The sequence below is a fragment of the Erithacus rubecula genome (genome assembly GCF_903797595.1).
Source record: "Erithacus rubecula genome assembly, chromosome: 10".
NCBI classification, from domain to species: domain Eukaryota; kingdom Metazoa; phylum Chordata; class Aves; order Passeriformes; family Muscicapidae; genus Erithacus; species Erithacus rubecula.
Window position 1 is genome coordinate 7,493,565 of NC_136662.1, and position 17,958 is coordinate 7,511,522.

A 17,958-nucleotide genomic window follows, 5' to 3' on the forward strand; every position below is an offset into this window, starting at 1 on the left:
AAAAATACAACACAATTTTGGGTATAACACTTTAATCATCCTGAACCTCAGCTGCCTATTGACATCAGTGATGTTAATGAATACAGTCCCTTTAATATAATTATTTCAAGTTGATTTCAGATACAAGTAATCTTCTATAGAAATTAATTACCAAAAACTGAACTGCAATCAAACTCTTTCCCCTTCTGTGTAACATCTTTAAACTTTCAGCACTATCACTTCTCTTCTCACCTGATGATTACAGGTAACAATTTTATTAACGATTTAATTATTCTCTTTTGAAACCAAGGTAATTATAAGGAGCTTGGTTTCTACCAGAAGTCTTTAAAAATGATTTTACCATTGACTGTTGTCCAACATGAGACAAAAAATAAACCATAATCAACAAAACCATATCTGAAAATTGTGCAGAGTTGGGAGAAATCAAAAGAGCAATGCTGTTAATATTTTACTGAATATCATGGTACTTTTGTTATGGACTATGAGGTCCCTCTAAATTTATACTGACAGAATCCTGTAAAGCTCTATTCACTTTCACAATGAATTTGTGCTAGAAAAGCAGTAGTCAAAGATCTGACAAAAAGCTAGACTGACATTTATGAGATCAAGCTTTTGTTCCTGATTTTATCATACCCATGTTCCTTGTCAAATTCTTTCCTACATGCTTAACCTGAAGAGGAATTTGAAATAGCTGGAAGGGCTGGCCCATGTCTCAGGTGTATGGGTTTGGGAGAAGATGATCATGCAGATACTCATTAGAGAGAAATGCAGGGAAAAGCTAAATGGGCAGAATGTTTGCAGGTGATTTGATGAGCTGGTTGTATTGGAGATGCAAAGTAGAGTGAATATGAAAAAAAAGAGACAACTACTTAAAAGAATTCTTATAAAAAATACATCATTGGCAGCAGATTAAAAAAACTTTATAAGAAAATAAATTTACAAAGGGTAAAGGAAAATGGTGCAGTTATGATGAAATGAAGGAAAAAAGAAAAGAGTACACATTCTCACAACTGAGCTGCAAGAACAGGTTAAAATACCAAGGTAGGCCAGAAATGATTGAGCAATTTAGTAAAGTCATAAAAATTAGCCATTAATTTTTTTCCCCTAAACATAGGAGAAGAGAGACCTTCTAGAAAGGCTGTAGGGAAAATAAATGCTTTCTAAGGTAGGGAAGGGAAAAATCTATTAACTATGGAAGAGCTTTGGGAGGTTACCAGACCTATGGTGATGGGGGCATGCTCTAGAGCTGTGTCTGAAAGTTTATACAAACCATTATTTAAAAATGAGGATAGTCTGTTGCATTAGATCACCAGAAAAAAATATTATTGGTCTGAGAATTTTTTAAAAAATGCAGAAACAAAATTTTCACCACTAGTTGTGATTTTTCTAATTTAATTTTTCTAATTGTCAAGATGAACTTGATTAATTACAAAAAAATACCTGTGGCAGGTGTGATTTTTATAAAGATTTTCAAGGACTTGGAGATCTAGAGACTGGCAAGTAGAACTGCAGCAGGCAAGTTTAGAAGGAGCTGATGGGTTTTAACTTGCAAGGTGCTGAGAGCCTCCACTAGAAGTTAAGCTCCCCCAGTGGTATTAGAAGTAAAAAAATGCATTTTAATTACACATGGATTTAATTTAATTACATATGAATACATGGATGCCATGGAATTAGGTATACTATGATTTTGTCCACCTGTAAATTTAAATTTTAGAAGACTAGCTTGCAATTTTGATGGATTTCAGAGTTATTTTAGGTACAGAGGCACACTTGATGTTAAGGTGTGTTTCTGCTCTGAATTTAAACAAGCTGAATGGATGCAATCTTAAAGTAATCAACTTTTCTAATATCAGCTTTGTACTTCTACAGAGCTGAATATTGTAATATCTAACAGCTAAGGAATTCAAGAATATTTTACATACTACTACTATTTTATGCACTTGGTCAAATATTTTGGATGTCTTTATTAAATTATAGTGTTTGTTATGAGGTGGGGTTAAAAAATTTCAGGCTGAAGGTTTTAAGGACATTTAGTCAAACTAAGGGAGTTACTATTTAGTATCAATAAACTGAGTACTTCAGCAAAGAATTTCTGAATATAATCAAGACCTTTCAAGATCTGAATTCTGAACTAAAACACTTGACAGAAGTGCCTTTTAACATTTCCCAATTCCCATTTCACCCTATTTTCTGACCATTTTACCTGGCTCATTTTAGAGCTGGCTTCAAAACATTTCACTCCTGTGAGTAATGTGTTGATCCTTATGTTTGCATGTTTGTAGACAATGGAACACCTCACAGCAGAAACTAAAGCTCTTCTGAGTTGGACCAGTGCCCTCTATGTGACATGTGCAGGCTCTATGAGCTGCAGACAGCAGAGGCATCCAGCTGCTGGGAGGTGCAGTTTACAGATTTTCTCAGGCAAAGAATTCATCAGTATCTTCATATTTAATCAGTCTCAGTGAGTCTTTCATCTACTAATTTGCCTAATAACTTCTTGAGACTTCATACTTTTGTTATCCAAATAACATTTTGTTATTTGGGCACAAATTTTGTATTTTGTTCTGGGCAGAAGTTCACAACAACATCAACATCAACAGTAATAATAATAATAATAATAATAATAATAATAATAGTAGAATATCTTGTTTAACTGGTTGGTCCTTCCTGGCTCTTGAGAGGAAGAATAAATGAATAACCATTTCCAATTCACCTTTTCCATAACATCTGTGATTTTACAGACATATATTTTATTTGCCTTCAATTTGTCTTCCCATTCTTGCACTAAAGAAACATAATCTATTTAATCTCTCCTTTTATGTGGCCTGCTTATAGCTGTAACAGCTTTTCATTCTACCTTTTACAGTAGCACTACATATATATACATATATATCTTTTCAATATCAGGACTTCATGCAGTGTTCAAGAGATGGGCACATCATGAAACTATGTAGTGACATTGTAGTGTTTCCACTTCACTCCTTTTCTTTTCTTAAAAATTCAATAATCTATTTGCCTTTCTGACTGATAAAGAGCATGAAGCCAAGATTTTTAATAAAATACCCTGAACTGCTCTTAGAGTGCCTTTCCTAAATGGTAAAGCCAAATATCTGTAGGAACATATTACTCTTGAACACTTAATTTCTGTCACCCACACCTTAGAAATTCTTCTGAAGGTCTTTATATCCACAATACCTTTGTAGTCTAAGCAATTTTTTTACACCATCGTTCACTCACTTTTCTAGCAGAATTCTATATGTGTAAGTCCTCATAAGACTGATTAGTAGTTCCTGACATCTATTCTCAGCCTGTTTCTTATTATTCAAGCTATAATTATTCCATAAAGAAAAAAAGGAAAAAAATGAAAAGGAACAAAAAGACCAACAGTTTCCATTTTCTATGCTGTGTTTGCACATGTGTAAAGGAAGTTAAAACAACTACTGAAGCCTTGATAATCAGCACGTGCTGGTGTCTGCAATGCCATCAGTTGCATCAGTGCCAAGATAGGAAACCTTGGCTATCTTTATTTGCCTCAGGTCAGTAATTTTTATCTGCAGTTAAGTAGGATGGAGATTACTTTACTTACTCCTAAATGGTCCTTTTAAGGCCCCTTCATAAAAATGTCCCATCTGGGTGTGTCTGTGCTGCTATTGATCTCTTTATTCTGTCCTCATAAAAAGGCAGTGAGCAGGCAAATTACACAGAAGTTATGGCCACTGAGCAGGCTTAAAAGGAAAGCATGACAGATTTTTCAGAGGAAAAGAAGTCCTGCTCATCACTGTTCAAATGAAGATTTAATAATTCATAACAACTGAGTTATAAGTTTCCCCTTCAATACGTTTCCAAATGTGAATAGATTAAATAGTAATTGCTATCAAGCTTTATGTTCTATTTCATGTACCTAATAAAAGTTTATCTAGTGGAGCTTACTTTGTATCTTTTTGATCTATTCCTAACTGACTGCAATATACTCTATTAAAATATTTATCATTGTGCTATCAAATATTAACCATTTTAAAATCATCTGACTGAAGAAAACAAATAATGTTACTTGCTTAAGTTTTCATGAATTTCCTGATATTTAGTTGTTCAGAACTCCCCCTTGATATAGCATTAAAAATATACGAGATGCTACAAATTGTATTCACTCTTTTTGAATTGGGCTGTTTTGGAAATGCACTGTGGTCACATCCATCACCACTGTCCGATTTGGCTCTGCATGCAGAATCCTAGTTTTGTTGTCTGAAAAGCTGTGATTCCGCTTCAGTACAAGAGAATATTAGAGAGTTGGTTTTTCTATAAGTTAGTGGATTTTAAAAACTATTTTAGGAGAGTACAGAATGTTTTTTTTAAAGGGTAACATTTTAAAGATGTTTCCCTAATTATTCACCGGCTCATCCTTCTGAAATTATATGGCCTTGTCAGGTAAAAATACTGGCAAGCTCCTAGAACATAGAATGATCTAGAGATGGGGAGAGGAGAATAGTTCTCCCCCAGACGTGCCAGGGTTGCATGGCAGCCCAGCCCAGCCTGACTGGCTTCCATCCCTCCCCAGCTGAGCAGGTTATGCCCTCCCAGGGTGCCCCTGCTTGTTCAACCAGTGGATGATTCATATCACAGAACTAACATAACAGAAAAATATTCTTTTTTGGTTAGTGCCCTGCTGAGATAGAGCTGAAATCATTCAGTGAAAGGTCAAACAAGTGCCTGAGAGATTGCTAGGGGTATGGGACTAAATAGTGGGGAACTGGGAGAAGAGGGATTGCAGCACTGGCAATTAGAGCAGTTTGGACAGCCATGAAATAGCAGCTTTGAAGCTGACACTTGGGCAAGATCAAGAGAAGAACAACGTCTTTGCTCCATCCAATCCCTCACCTTGCTGGGAAAAATTGTTCTGTTAAAGGTCAGGTGTATAAATGTTGCTACTGAACCATTTCTTTTTGCTTTGGAGAAAGCAATTCCTGATCACCAGGTTATCAGAGTAAATGTCCCGAAGAGCTGCAGTGTATCAGGAGCCTGGTACCTCTCAATAATATGGTAACTATACTAACTAGTCCCCTCTTTTGAGCCTCACTCTCTGCTTGATTTTATTTACCTGTTATTTTCTTTGGCTTCTCCATACCTATATTACCTAATTCACAACCCCACCCTGTTGTCAGAGGCCTTCCAGCAGAGACACCGAGTTAACATCCTCGAGCTCTCCCCAGTACCCCTCTAATCTATTGCTTCTGCAGGTTCTTCCATTTCCACAATATCCCACACACTTTGTAGGCAGCACTCCTAAAAAAAGATTAAGGCATGGTCTCCAGCCTAGACATGCTACAGGATTTATGCAGATCTGTATAACTCTCTGAGAAAGCATCTCATGTTTTCATCTCCTCTGTGCTCTTCATAGAGAAGAGGTGCCTCAATAATTTCTGTTAATATACAGTGTTTGTGTTCTGACATGTTTACTCTGACTAAAATATCCTCTCCTCAGAGAGAGAGATCAACCTTCCTTTTCTCCTTCAAATCTAGCATCTCATTAAAAAATAATAACATTCCATGATATTCATACTTGGGTGAAAACTTTCTATGTATCCCAGTATCTGAGTGATTATTCTGTGGGTTGTGTATTTTGGAAGGAATGCATTAATAAGCACATTTGCCTTGTTGTTTCTCAGGTTTAAAAGACCCTGGTTTTAAAAGGATAGCAGGATGGCATTATAGGTATAAGTCAGCAGCATGCTTCCCCTGAGGCAAGCTGAACCAGGTTTTGCATCATCTGAGGATCAGGTCTGATAATGCTGTAATTTTGTTTGTATTCTTGCCTTGCTTACTTCTTTCTTCTGTAAACCATACTTTGCTGTGAGTTGCAGCAGTTGGATTCTGGGTTAATGCAAAGAGAATTATTCTGGATTTAAATTTTGAGCCATTTGAAGGAGATTCTGTTCCTCTTGCATCCAAACCCCTGTACACACACAGTTTCTCTAGTCTGCATAACAGCCATACAAAATAGATATTTTGAAAGCAGTATTTTGTCTATAAGGACCAGGGGCAGATGACTATTTCCTGAGGACAATAATGCTCAGCCCCAGCAGAACTTTATCCTTTTCAATAAATTATTTTTATATTTTACTTCCCTTCAGCCTCCAAGTGTGCCAGTACCAGCCTTAGCACCAAACCACACCAGAACTGAAAGTACATACAGCACCTGTGCAGAGGAGTGTATCCTGACCAGCTAATAGCATTAAAACTGCTATTGGTAAAAAGATATAAAAACAGATAGGTGGATCTTCTATGGCTCTCCACACAGGCAGTTGCAATGGTGAACTTGAAAGCAGGGCACCTTGATTCTGAATTTCTATTTCTCTTTTTTTGTCTTGTACCCTAGGCACAAGTTCAATGTGTAGGTATTGGGTACATCAGTGTACAAGTATGTAAAAAATCACTAACCTTCACTGGGGAGACAATTGCATTTATATGTATTTAATCTATCTGAAAAGAAGAGCAGGATGTATTTTTTTTTTTTGAAGAAAGATTTTTAAAGAATTAGATGGTATATGTTTTTTCCTCTTTTCTTGCTGAACAGTAAACCCAATCTTCCAAAAGCAAATGTTAATTAAAGTTCCAAGTTTACAATTTCAAGTTTGATTTCCTTTGGCAACTCAATCTGCATGATGATTTTGATCAAATACACCAACTTCTAACATTTGTAACACATGATAAAATCCACCCCAAAAAAGCTCTTATTTACATAATCATATAATAAGTTAAATGCACGCTGTGACAGAATATGAATTATCTGACAGGCTGCAGAGTAATAAAAGTTTAGTCTAGAAGACAGATAAAAACACAGAGTCCAATTTGGGCATTGAAGGTAAGAGTGCAATCCCTTGCCTGCTCCTATTTAAATGAATGAAAAGGGGTAAAATGAGATAGATTGTTCAGACCTTGATATAAGGCATCTGGCTTAAAACTCAGTTGCTAATTGTTTAAGATTAGCCCCATTGAGCCAAGATAATTTAAAACACTGATTGGCAATGGGGTGCCAGCTACCATTGGTAACTCTCACTCACCCTAGGCCTTTGCAGGGCTGTGGGTTGAGTGTGTTTATTTGGTCTTTGTATGAAGGGAGATAGAGAATAATATTAGTCATTGTACCTTCCCTCACCTTTTCCCCCCATGAGGAACATGCCTAATGAAAATTCGAGCTGTGCTGCCAAACTGATATTGGCAAAAGAGTCACTTTTTCTGTGCCTGGTTGGATAAATACACAGCTGGTTTTGGAATCAATGCTTCTGTGAGTGAAATTAGAAGATATTACTTTAAAATGCTGCTGTATGTATGCAATGGACTTTAATCACCTGAAATGTCATGGCCAGGAAATACAGGCAATGCAAGACTGTGAGGAGTACATGTAGAAATCAAGTGAATGCTCCTATTTAGTATTTTGGCTGTGTTTCAATGTTTTTGCCTTTTGATACAGGTTCCTTTTATCAAAAAACACTATGTTCAGTTTAAAAGTGGACCAAATGAACTGTAATTGAAGGTAAAATTTCTTGCCAGGCTTGGAGCTTTTAGTTCTATTCTAATGTTCATTTTTAAAGGAAATCTTTCAGTTTCTATAAAACAGAAAAATCAAATATACGCTATGCTATGTAATTTCTCATGTTCCAGGAGTTCTGAAAGGGTTTCTGGATCAAACTGTTCTGTTCTGAATCCACTGCCTGCTCTTTGATCTGGCTGGGAGACCCAGGGTGGGGATGTGGCAGGGAGCCCCGCTGAGCGCAGCACGCTCCCGCACGCCCAGCGAGGGCTGCCGGGCACAGCCACGGCCATCGTGCCTCTTCTGAGGGCAGCAAACCCTCCTGTACCAGCCAGACCCCGCTGACCACCACGTCTCTGCAGCACAAACCCTGAATGCCTGAAGATAACAGCTGCTATCACAGCGCTTTTTATCTGGGAGGCAAAGTCTAAAATTGCATCTGACCTCGGCGTGCGCAGAGGCGCCCAGCGAGGAGCGCTCTGCCTGCATCCTCTGAGGGTTTAGATTAAATCACCAAGAGTGAGGTACCTAAATAAATAGTTCTGAGGATAATAGCTTCTGTGACTTCTACTTTGTGTGGTACAAAGTAGACTCCAAACTGTAATTTATCAAATGATATATTGTGGGCCTTAGAAAACACAGCTCTGCTTTTGTGAGTTTTTTTTCCCTAACAGGTTTAATAATACATAAAATTATGACATTCCATTTACTTATAGAATCATACATGTAATTAAACTAGCTATTGTATAGATTTAAATTGTTTATAGCTCAAGCTTCTGCTTGCCCTAGGTGAATGGTTTTCAGCAACAAAGCTCCATAAGAATAGAATTTCGTAAGAATGCCAATAACCTATGTATAACAAAAAAGTAAACAAGCACATATTGGTCTGTTGAGTGAGTGTGTGTATCCATCTTTGCATATCTATGCTCCTGTACAGCACAGGCTTAGGGAAAAGCAGATCAAAACCACATGCTACGTGTCCAGACAAATAATCTTTTTGAGCTTTGCCAAGGCAACAGAATGAGTTCTTATTTTTCTTGTATATTGGGGTCTGCTTTCTTGCCCGGTCATTTGTTTAGAATTCAATGGGAAAATAACAAAGCTAAAACTGACACAGTACTAAATTAAATTAATTGGAATTCTGTTCCTCCATGATAAGACTTGAAATGAGATTTAAATCAGTGTGTGGTTGGTAAACATGACAATTCGATGTCTGTTCCATAAAACTGACAACTGCATCTAGTTGTTTTTCTTCTGAAATTGATCAGATAATTTGTTCAAACTTGGAGAATATCTGACAGTAACAGAATCAGACTGTGGTTTGTTCAGAAAATTACAACATAGTGAGGGAAATTCAATTAGTTTTGTCAGCAAATATAAAGACACTAGCTTGCATTTCCAAAAACTGTCCAAAGCTTTTATAAATACTCTTGATTCAGCTAAAATCAAGCTAATTATATGCTGGGCTCAAAAAACTCCTCATTAAAAGAACACTATTTGTCTTAAAATGTTCCAAACCCGAAAAGATAGGAAATACTGAAATTAATAAGTAATTGCTTTGATGAACTGGTGCATAGATACTACTGTAAAATTTGCTCAACAGTCCTCCAGACCTGTTCAGTATCTCAGCTACTTAATATCTTTTTTAAACCCACTTTGTGGACAGATACAGTGTTTTCTTTATTCACATTCTGTGCAGGGAACCATACTGATTTCTGTTTTAATTTTTTTTTCCCTTGTAGTTCGGGTCATTGCAATATTTCCAATGCTTCACAAATTCCAGTAGTTATTTTGCCAGTATCTAGGACAAGGTACAGGCTGATCACAACCTTCTTCTGCATATGGGGTGCAAGGCAGAGGAAGACCTCTTATTTCTGAGTTTGGGAGATAACTAGGATCTGATTTGGTGAAGGATTGGTAAAAGAGAACTTTGAAACTTGAAACATTATTTCACCTGCTTTCTGCTGCAACTCTAACTGCCCAATAATTTTGTGAATCATAACTCAAGTAGAAGAAGCTGGAAAATGAGAACACAGTCAACAACCAGATATGAAAAGTATGGTTTGAATGCCCTGCCAAATAGAAACAGGAGCTTGCTGGTAGGAGCTGAGAAAGTCCAGTTTTCTCAGGTTGCACTGAACAGTGTTGCCCAGGCAAGCTTCTTTCCTCTTCATATACTATCTTTAATGCTAATTGGTTAATTATAACAATATTTCCTGAGATTATCCATTGGTTTTCTTTCCATATCTTATTTACTGAGATGTCACCAGTCCAGCTTTTCGGATTCAGAGGTACTTATCACTTGGAGAGGCCGTGGTAATCTTTAGCATTATTGCGCTTTTTTTTTTTTTTTTTTTCAATTTATTATATAAAATTTGCATTTCATTTTGAGTATTTAAAGCATTTGTATAGCTACTGACCAATTATAAAATATTTGTCTAATTGGTGCCAGTAATTCCATCTTCTTGTGTTTCTCAGTCTTAAGAATCAAAAGCAAGCTCTTGTGGAAAAGTGGTTTTAATGTATGTGTGTTTAAGAATGCAGAGAGGTAGCGAGAGAAGGTGAAAGAAAAATGTGAGAGAATTCTCCAGAGTTTTTGGAAATAGATGATCAAAACTGTTATAATGAGTAAATCTTAAGAATTTGCTACAAACAAAATTTGCAGTAAAAGTCTGGTCCTGTATATATTGAAGTGATATTTCTGCTCACTTGTTTACAAGACCAGTTAACCAGAAGAGAAGCAAAATATATAACTAAGCATTGAAACGTGTTCAAGCACCATTTAAGGAAAAATTCAGCTCTTATTTTTAAGGTGTTAAGTATACCTCCATTTTCCCCCAACCATTAGCTTTCATCTAGTTTTCACTAATTATTACAGGTACAAAGCCAGTGTTTTACAGTTATTGTCCAGGGACAGTTTAAAGGTATGAAAGCATAATTAACTTATTCAGTCAAGAAGCTGAAGTTTAGGACACAAAAACATGAACATGCAGAGAAATTACCTTCTTTCTTTTAGCAGGAATTCTGAATTTGGAAGTAATTTGCTGCTGTTTTAGTATACAAAACCTCACAGTTGCCCAGATATGTGTATTTACCTATGCCAGCAGGAGCTCCTCCAGGTGTTAGTGGGAGGGGGAGAGGACCCTGAAAGTGCATCGAATTAAATGGATGGCACAGTCAGAGCTAGGAGCCTCCCAAGGTTCAGGCATTATGGCATGGTAGAGCTTTTGCTCATTTTCTGCTCCCAAGAACTGGCACATGACAGCACAGGGACGGGAGGCAGCGCAGCTGCAGGACAGGGGCGACTCTCAGGGTTACTTACGTTGACAGCCCAAGCTGTGCCAGATATATCCCGGCAGACATTTATCACATTTAGGCCCTGATGTTCCCTCCTTACACTCACAAAATCCTCTGTCATTACAGCGATCATGGACTGAACCAAAAGGGTTACAATAACAGTCTGCAGAAACAAGACAACACATACACACTGGATTCAGGTCCACATGTGGAGATAATTCATTCAATACCAACAAAGGGTGCATTCCCAGTGCTAAAAGTAAAGGAAGACTGTCTATTAAGGATATCTAGAGCAGTGAATATAATTACTACATGTCCATTTATTTGTTTGCATGTGTCATTTCAGGAAGAGACGTTTTATGATGCAAAGAGAAAAAGTAAACAGAAAAGATATAAAGGAGAAGATACCACAGTCTTTGAGGGTAAGTGATTGTAACAGATTCTCTTTGGCAAGAATATTTTTGACAATTTAATGAACATGAGAAAAGCTTTGTATAGTATGGATACATCCATGTGCCATCAGGGTGAAACGTTTTGCTTTATTAAAATAGGCTTATCTGTATTACTCAATATTTTCAGAAGTGCTGGATGTCTTTACAGGGCTATATAAATGCACTTTACTTATTTCCAAGATAGTCTTCCTTTATAGGTTTGAGCAGTATAATAATTTATGTGAATATTTGCCATTAAATTGATGAGATTGTATTTATCAGTGACATTAATAAACCTTTTGCATATTCTGCAATGAAAAGCTTGAGGTGAGCACTAATGTAATGCAAAACCTTTAAGAACAGGCTTTATGCAGCCATTTTAATTTCTCTCACCTCCCAGTGTGCAGATGGAAAATGCAGTGAGGCTCATTCCCCGCTATGTATTTTTCACATGTGTTCAGCTAATTAAAGAATAAGTAGGGTAACACATTTCCTCCCACAACACTTACTCTGTTGTTCATTCACAGCCCTTTTCTTTAATGTGATTACAATATCTGTGTTCAGCTTTCAGCCAGCTGAACAAAGGCAAGGAGCTTGCAGAGATCATTTTTGGCATTCCTGTTCTTCACCTTGGTTATTTAGATTTTTTTTCTCTTTGTTTTCAAATGAAGGATTATCTTATTTGTATGTAGACCCATGTAGACCCAGAGTAACTTCACCGTTAACTGAGATCACAGACATCTTTTGGAAGCATTTGATCTCTGCTGCTTCCAATGATTTGGGGCAACCTGCTGGGAGTCTGGATTTATATGTCTGTGAATCAGTGCTACTTTGATGACTACATTTGGCAATTGTTTCCTAGCATTAGGTTAAACCTCAGTGGTACCATAAATGAAAAAAATGGAGTTGAAGAGGGAAATTACATATGTATATATCTCCAATGAAAAAACTAACAGGAAAAAAATTACCAGAAAGACATTTGTCATCTGTTGTCTCACTGTTTATTAACTATAAATTACAGATGGCACTTTGAACATTTGGGATGCTGAAGAAGAATAGTTACCTTTGGCAAAGGGGTTCCACAATAATAATAGAGTCAATTAGCTGGCAACATTCATTAATGAAGCAGAAAACTGACATTCCAAAAATACTATGCAAGGCTGAGTACTATAGCAAAGAGAGTGCCATTTGAAAAGCTGTGAATTTTGATGTTAATCAGACATATCAATTGTTTATATAAACAGGCACAGACTTGAGATACATGCTGGATGCAGGAGGTAAAATTTGCTTGAAGAGTGTTTATAGAAAGCCTTGAAAGACAAAAGCTTGGAATTACATTAAAAACAGAAGGCCCAATTCTTGTTAAAATCTTTGTTGTACATAATGAAGTTACAGTGACTTAAACAAGTATTTGTGAAAGAAATATATAGCCTGGATACTGGATGTTATATTTTCCAGAGAACAAGACGCTGAACCAGTGAAACCTTTCCTACTGAACTCTATCACATAAGCATGTAGGAAGTTCCAGTCCCATATAGTGCCATTGAAGGGCAAGGAAATAGTAGAAACAAAGCTTTAAGCCAGGCTCTTCTGCAAAATTAGTAGATCCAATCAGAACACCCAACAGACTGATTCTAGCTTCTATCTTTCCCAGCTGATACCACAGTGATATAACCTACAGAGGCCCACAGAACATTCAGGGTCATTGTCCAGCACAATATCACAGGCTGTGGAACACTTCCCAAGGCCTACCAAATACTTCAGACATTAAAAATCTCAAAGCTCACAATTTCAGTGTGCCACAGGGAGGCAGTGAGTATCTCCAAAGCCCTAACAGGAACAGGGCACTAAACAACACTAAATTAACATAACTAACTAAGCATTCCCAGATCACCCTAATAAGCAAACCATACACAGGCTCCAGGGTGGGGGAAAAAGCCCCTGCAGATCTGACCTGAGAAAGAATTTTCATCCTAACCTCCATCTGGTAACTACTTGTAAGGATAGAAAGGTAACAGAAATTGCAGCCTGTTCACTGGGGTTCACTCTATCAATGTGATGCTTCAAACAAAACACAATGAAAGAAGTAAAAAAGGAGGTGGGGAAATGGGCTGAGGCTTGCAGGCTTGCTGCTTATCAGTCTGGGCTGACAGTGGCTACAGGACAACCCAGGATTCACTTAACCATGTCAATTAGGGCTTCTGATGCTAACTGAAGCTTCAGCCTCACTGACTGCAAGGATGGCTTGGTTAAAAGTCTGACAGCAATCACCAGTTCAGTATTTATGCTGTGAGGCAAAGGCCATGTTTTATTACTCTGGGTCTACTTGGTGGTTTCCATGCTATCCTTGCTTTTATAAAAAACTCTTCAAACTGTTAAATTTTTTTTCACACTGAATTAATACTTTGATTTATGCTGAAATTGCAGTTGCCATATGAGGAAATTTTGCAGTTAATATATAAATCCACAAATATTTGATATTTTGTTTTAGGAAATAAAATCTATTTTGCTTCTTAAGAAATTAAGGGCATCAAGAATTTAAATTTAAGCCCACTGTATAATACATTGCATTTGGCTCACTGGTAAAATCCTCAGTATTTCAATTCTTTAGTCTTAAAAATTAAACATTTTACATTTTCTTCATTGATTAAGCATCAGCTAAGATACACAGATTTATTATCCATGTACTTACCATATGTATTTCTGAAAACTATGAAGCAATTCTGATAAATAGGAGCCAAAGCCCTGTTAGCTGCCATTAAACTAGCTCATCCAGACATTTGTTACCTTTCTACATACATGGCTGAAGAAGAAAGAATTAGCCTGAAAAAATGACTTTCATATGGGAAAAAGACTTGCACACATCACTGGAAATCTGCTTCATGCCAACATTTCACTTGCAGTTAAACCACAGAACACTGCTTTGAAACTCAAAGAGAAATGAGCATTTCCAATAGAGCAAGACTGTGCTTGACCTAGAAGGGTGGAGAATCCATCAACTCTCTCACAGGTGAAAATACTCCATGTTTTGCCCAATTAAATCTCAGGAGCCCCAGATCAAGACAGCACTTTAAGAACAAACTTCTCTGTTTATTGAAAAGTGCTTAGGTGTCTGTTCATTTTTCTGACTTTATACAAGAAGTAGGAAAGACCTCTTAAGTTGGCAAATCAGCTAGGACACATACATTGGGAAATGTACATTTTGTATGGTAACTGTAATCCTGAAAACTGTCTTAGCCCAGCAAGAATGTTATTTATTTAAAATTAATTACCTAGATTGTAACAAACCAAGGTTTGATCCTATAGTTATTTCACATGGTACAATTCTCATGGGATCCCAAGAGAATTCTGCTTGCATTACAGCAGAAAATCAGCAAATGTTTGCCTTTTATTTTTTTCAGATTCTTGCTAAATAAAGATTAAAATATATTATTTCCTCACTGTCTTGGCAATTTCAAAGTGCACAGTTGTCTTACCATGACATTTTAAATATATCACTCATAAATTACTTTTAAAATTACTTATTTTTGGCTTTTTGTTTACTAACTTGCTAACTTCTTATGGAGCTGCAGCTGCTGTCTTAGCATTTCAGTGTATATGGGAAAGCAACATACTGAATGAGCTGATGAAAAATTCCAAACAGAGCAGTTTAGAGTCATATTCATTAGGCCTATTTAGGCAGCTGAAATTATACAGCCCTGATGTCATACCAATGATGTCTATCATTTACATCAAACAAATATGTGGGACAGTAGTTTTTTTCCAAGATCATTTCATTGTGTTCATCTCCTCAGCACAGTCATGCTTACAGAAAATCATGACTTGCCTACTAAAGTTCTTATTAGCTCTGACTAATTACTGGCAAAGGAGATCATGCATTTCCTGAATGCATTGCCAAAGTTAAAAGAAGGACACATGAAATGCAGTGCATGGATGGATCTGTGTGTTTATCACAAGATAAAAATGTAAATCTGTCAAGTTACAAACTCAAACAAATAATAGCAACCTAAATAGTTTCTGGCTTGAATCTCAGCAATGGATTATAAATGTATTAAATATAATTTATTCACCCGTAGTCTATTTTGGTTTTACAGTATCTGGTAAGTACTCTTTGCTTCCTGGAAGATGGAAAGAAAAAAAAAAATCACAATGAAAATCCAGAACAGGTCCTACTGATGCTTATGTCTATCAAAATATCATATAGCTAAATTCTCCACCTCTATTTGTTATTAGAACAGCGTCTTTACTGGCTGTTAATTACTGGCCATTGTACAAGGCTTCCTTTATTGACTATGTTCAGGCTTTACCTAAAGTGTCCTAACCTTGCTGTATACTGTCTGTGGTGACATGAGAACAATATATCTTCTAGGGTGATAAAGATCTTAAATTTTTTTTCCTAATATGCTTTTCTTGTCTTCTGACATTTTCTCTAATTCTGCACTTTGAATATTTATAGCAGATGCTTGTTCTAAAGCACTGTTTTCACCTAGGAATCTGTTTTCTAAATTGACATCATGTCATAGTGATTTGACAAATTCTGTTCCTAACCTCATGGGCATCATTTCAGTTCCTCCTCTAAGCAGAGGGGCGGTAACACTGCATTTACAGCCCTGTGTCTGGGAGCAGAATTAGTGCAACATGTTTTTGTGAAAATTAGTGAATAAAAGGGGTTAACAGAGATCCCTCCCCATGTCCTCTTGATGCAGCTGACAACTTTTGTAGATCTCCAGGCAAGTATCCAAGAGTCTGTAATTGCAAAAGTCAGATTGGGAATAGGTATTTAAGACTCAACCCCTTAATTTTCATGTGCAACCCCCTCCTGTGTAAGGACAGCACATCCAGTTTCTCAGGGGCTTCTGGGGAAGTCTACCCAGGACCCGTAGCCAGAGAGGTTCGCCATCATTTACAGATTCAAAACGCCTCCTTGGGGCTAGCAGGGCAATAGAAATGAGGTGAGAAGTCTACACAGATGTTCTGATCCATTGAAAAAGCTCATTCTGGCTTAAGTGACAAGTGAGCAGCAGTGGCCCCTAGCGGCTGCCAGGAGCTGAAAAGGCACAGAAGAAAAGGCGCAGTTATCCCGGGACTGACCTATGCACACATTTTCATCGTCCAGCTCTGCAGAAGCATTTCTGAAGTAGCCCAGCCTGCATAACTCGCAGTGCTGACCTCTAGTGTTGTGCTTACAGCTCACGCAAATGACCGTATTGAGCAGCTCGATGTAACTGCACCGGTTGGAGTGCCCGAAGCATTCACAGTCTTTCAAGGAAGAACAGAAATGTATACAGAGTGTATACAGCAGCAGAGTAATAGCACATTACATGCTTAGTAAATATGAACCATGAGCAGAAGTATGAATGAATGGCACATACATGTTAATCAATGTAACATGGACAGCAGCAGATGTTTATCTGCAATGGAAGTGGAGCTGGTTTCAGGCAGGTTAGCGTGACCCGACAACCATGGCATGACGTCGGAGGTTTGGCTGTTGTTGGCAGACCTGATGGAACTGAAGCATTTGCAGTTGTAAACCTTTCAGGGTTACTGGAGGCTCAGTCTCCACTGAGAGAAATGCACATATTTTTGCACATTTGAGATGAGTATAAATCAAGACCCGGGAAAAACCTCCTCGTATTAACAACGTTAAATTCAGTGGACAAAATTGTCAAACTTAATTATGATTAAATCCACAACTCAAAGTAAAATAAAAGATTATTTTTTTTTCCCTCTGACAGAATTGGTGAGTATTCAAAATGCTGTTGAACTTGGGGGTGCTATAACTGGTAGGCACCTTGAGAACCAGAGTGTTTTATTCCATGGCCAAACAAATCCCCAGTTTGACAATTTTGGCCAACACCTCCTATAACAGATAACAGTGAAGGAAAGGAAGGAAGACAGTTATTGGAGAACTACATCCAGTGTACTTTTGAGGGAAGCATTAACTGGTTTTTATATTCTGAGATGGAAAAAACAGTTGGATCAGAAGAGATTATGAAAATTCTGAAATGTGTACTGACTAGAAAGCATGCTTACTGCAGCCATCTGAAATGAAATTGGCATGGGAGCCACTTAAAAACCCCCTTTATTAAATACAGAATGCTAATGCCTTTTAGTCTTTAATCACAAGCAATGCTTGGCTTTATGCAGAACAAAGAAGAAATCAGAATTGTGTCAATAACATTATAGAAGATGGAGCTCTGCTTTATGTAGAACACTTGTGTAAGCCTGATCACTCAACTCTCAGGATTATGAGCCCAGAATGAATGCAGGAAAGGTTACTAGGATGATCAGAGAAGTTGAGTCTATTTAAAAAGTGAAGATTAGGAAAATTTGGCTTGTTTAGTCTATGAAACTGATGATAGGCAATATCACTGAACTATAGATACAGCAAGGAGCTAAGCTTCCTGCCATCCTAATGGACAATACTGGCACAAGGACAAATGGGTGCTAACTGGCTACTGAGAAATTTCAGCTGAAAATCAGAAGATGGTATCTAGGCATCAGGGCAGTGAGGTTCTTGAACATTTTCCCTTTGTGGCAAAACACACTGATGCTTTACAGATGTAGTAGAATAAATTACAGCATGTTTCCTGCATTAATGGAGCACTGGATGCAGTGACTTGGAAGGGCTATGAGGTCTGGAAGTGATCTTGTAATTAGATAAAGTTGTATCAGAGGGTGTAAAATATTTCCATGTATGAC

The 17,958-nt window shown here is 37.3% G+C and overlaps 1 protein-coding gene across 7 annotated transcripts in view; it reads right to left on the minus strand.

Moving 5' to 3' along the window:
• NTNG1 (netrin G1) overlaps positions 1-17,958 on the minus strand; it is a 146,380-nt gene that overhangs the window by 13,919 nt on the left and 114,503 nt on the right. For 4 of the 7 annotated variants that reach the window (XM_079313807.1, XM_079313804.1, XM_079313805.1 and 1 more), the window contains one exon: positions 10,851-10,988. The exons of 2 other annotated variants lie outside the window; for them this stretch is intronic. In XM_079313807.1, the coding sequence (XP_079169933.1) occupies positions 10,851-10,988 (138 nt within the window). Of the gene's footprint in view, positions 1-10,850; positions 10,989-16,347; positions 16,516-17,958 lie in introns of all 7 variants that reach the window. One more of the 7 variants, XM_079313810.1, reaches the window with a different exon arrangement.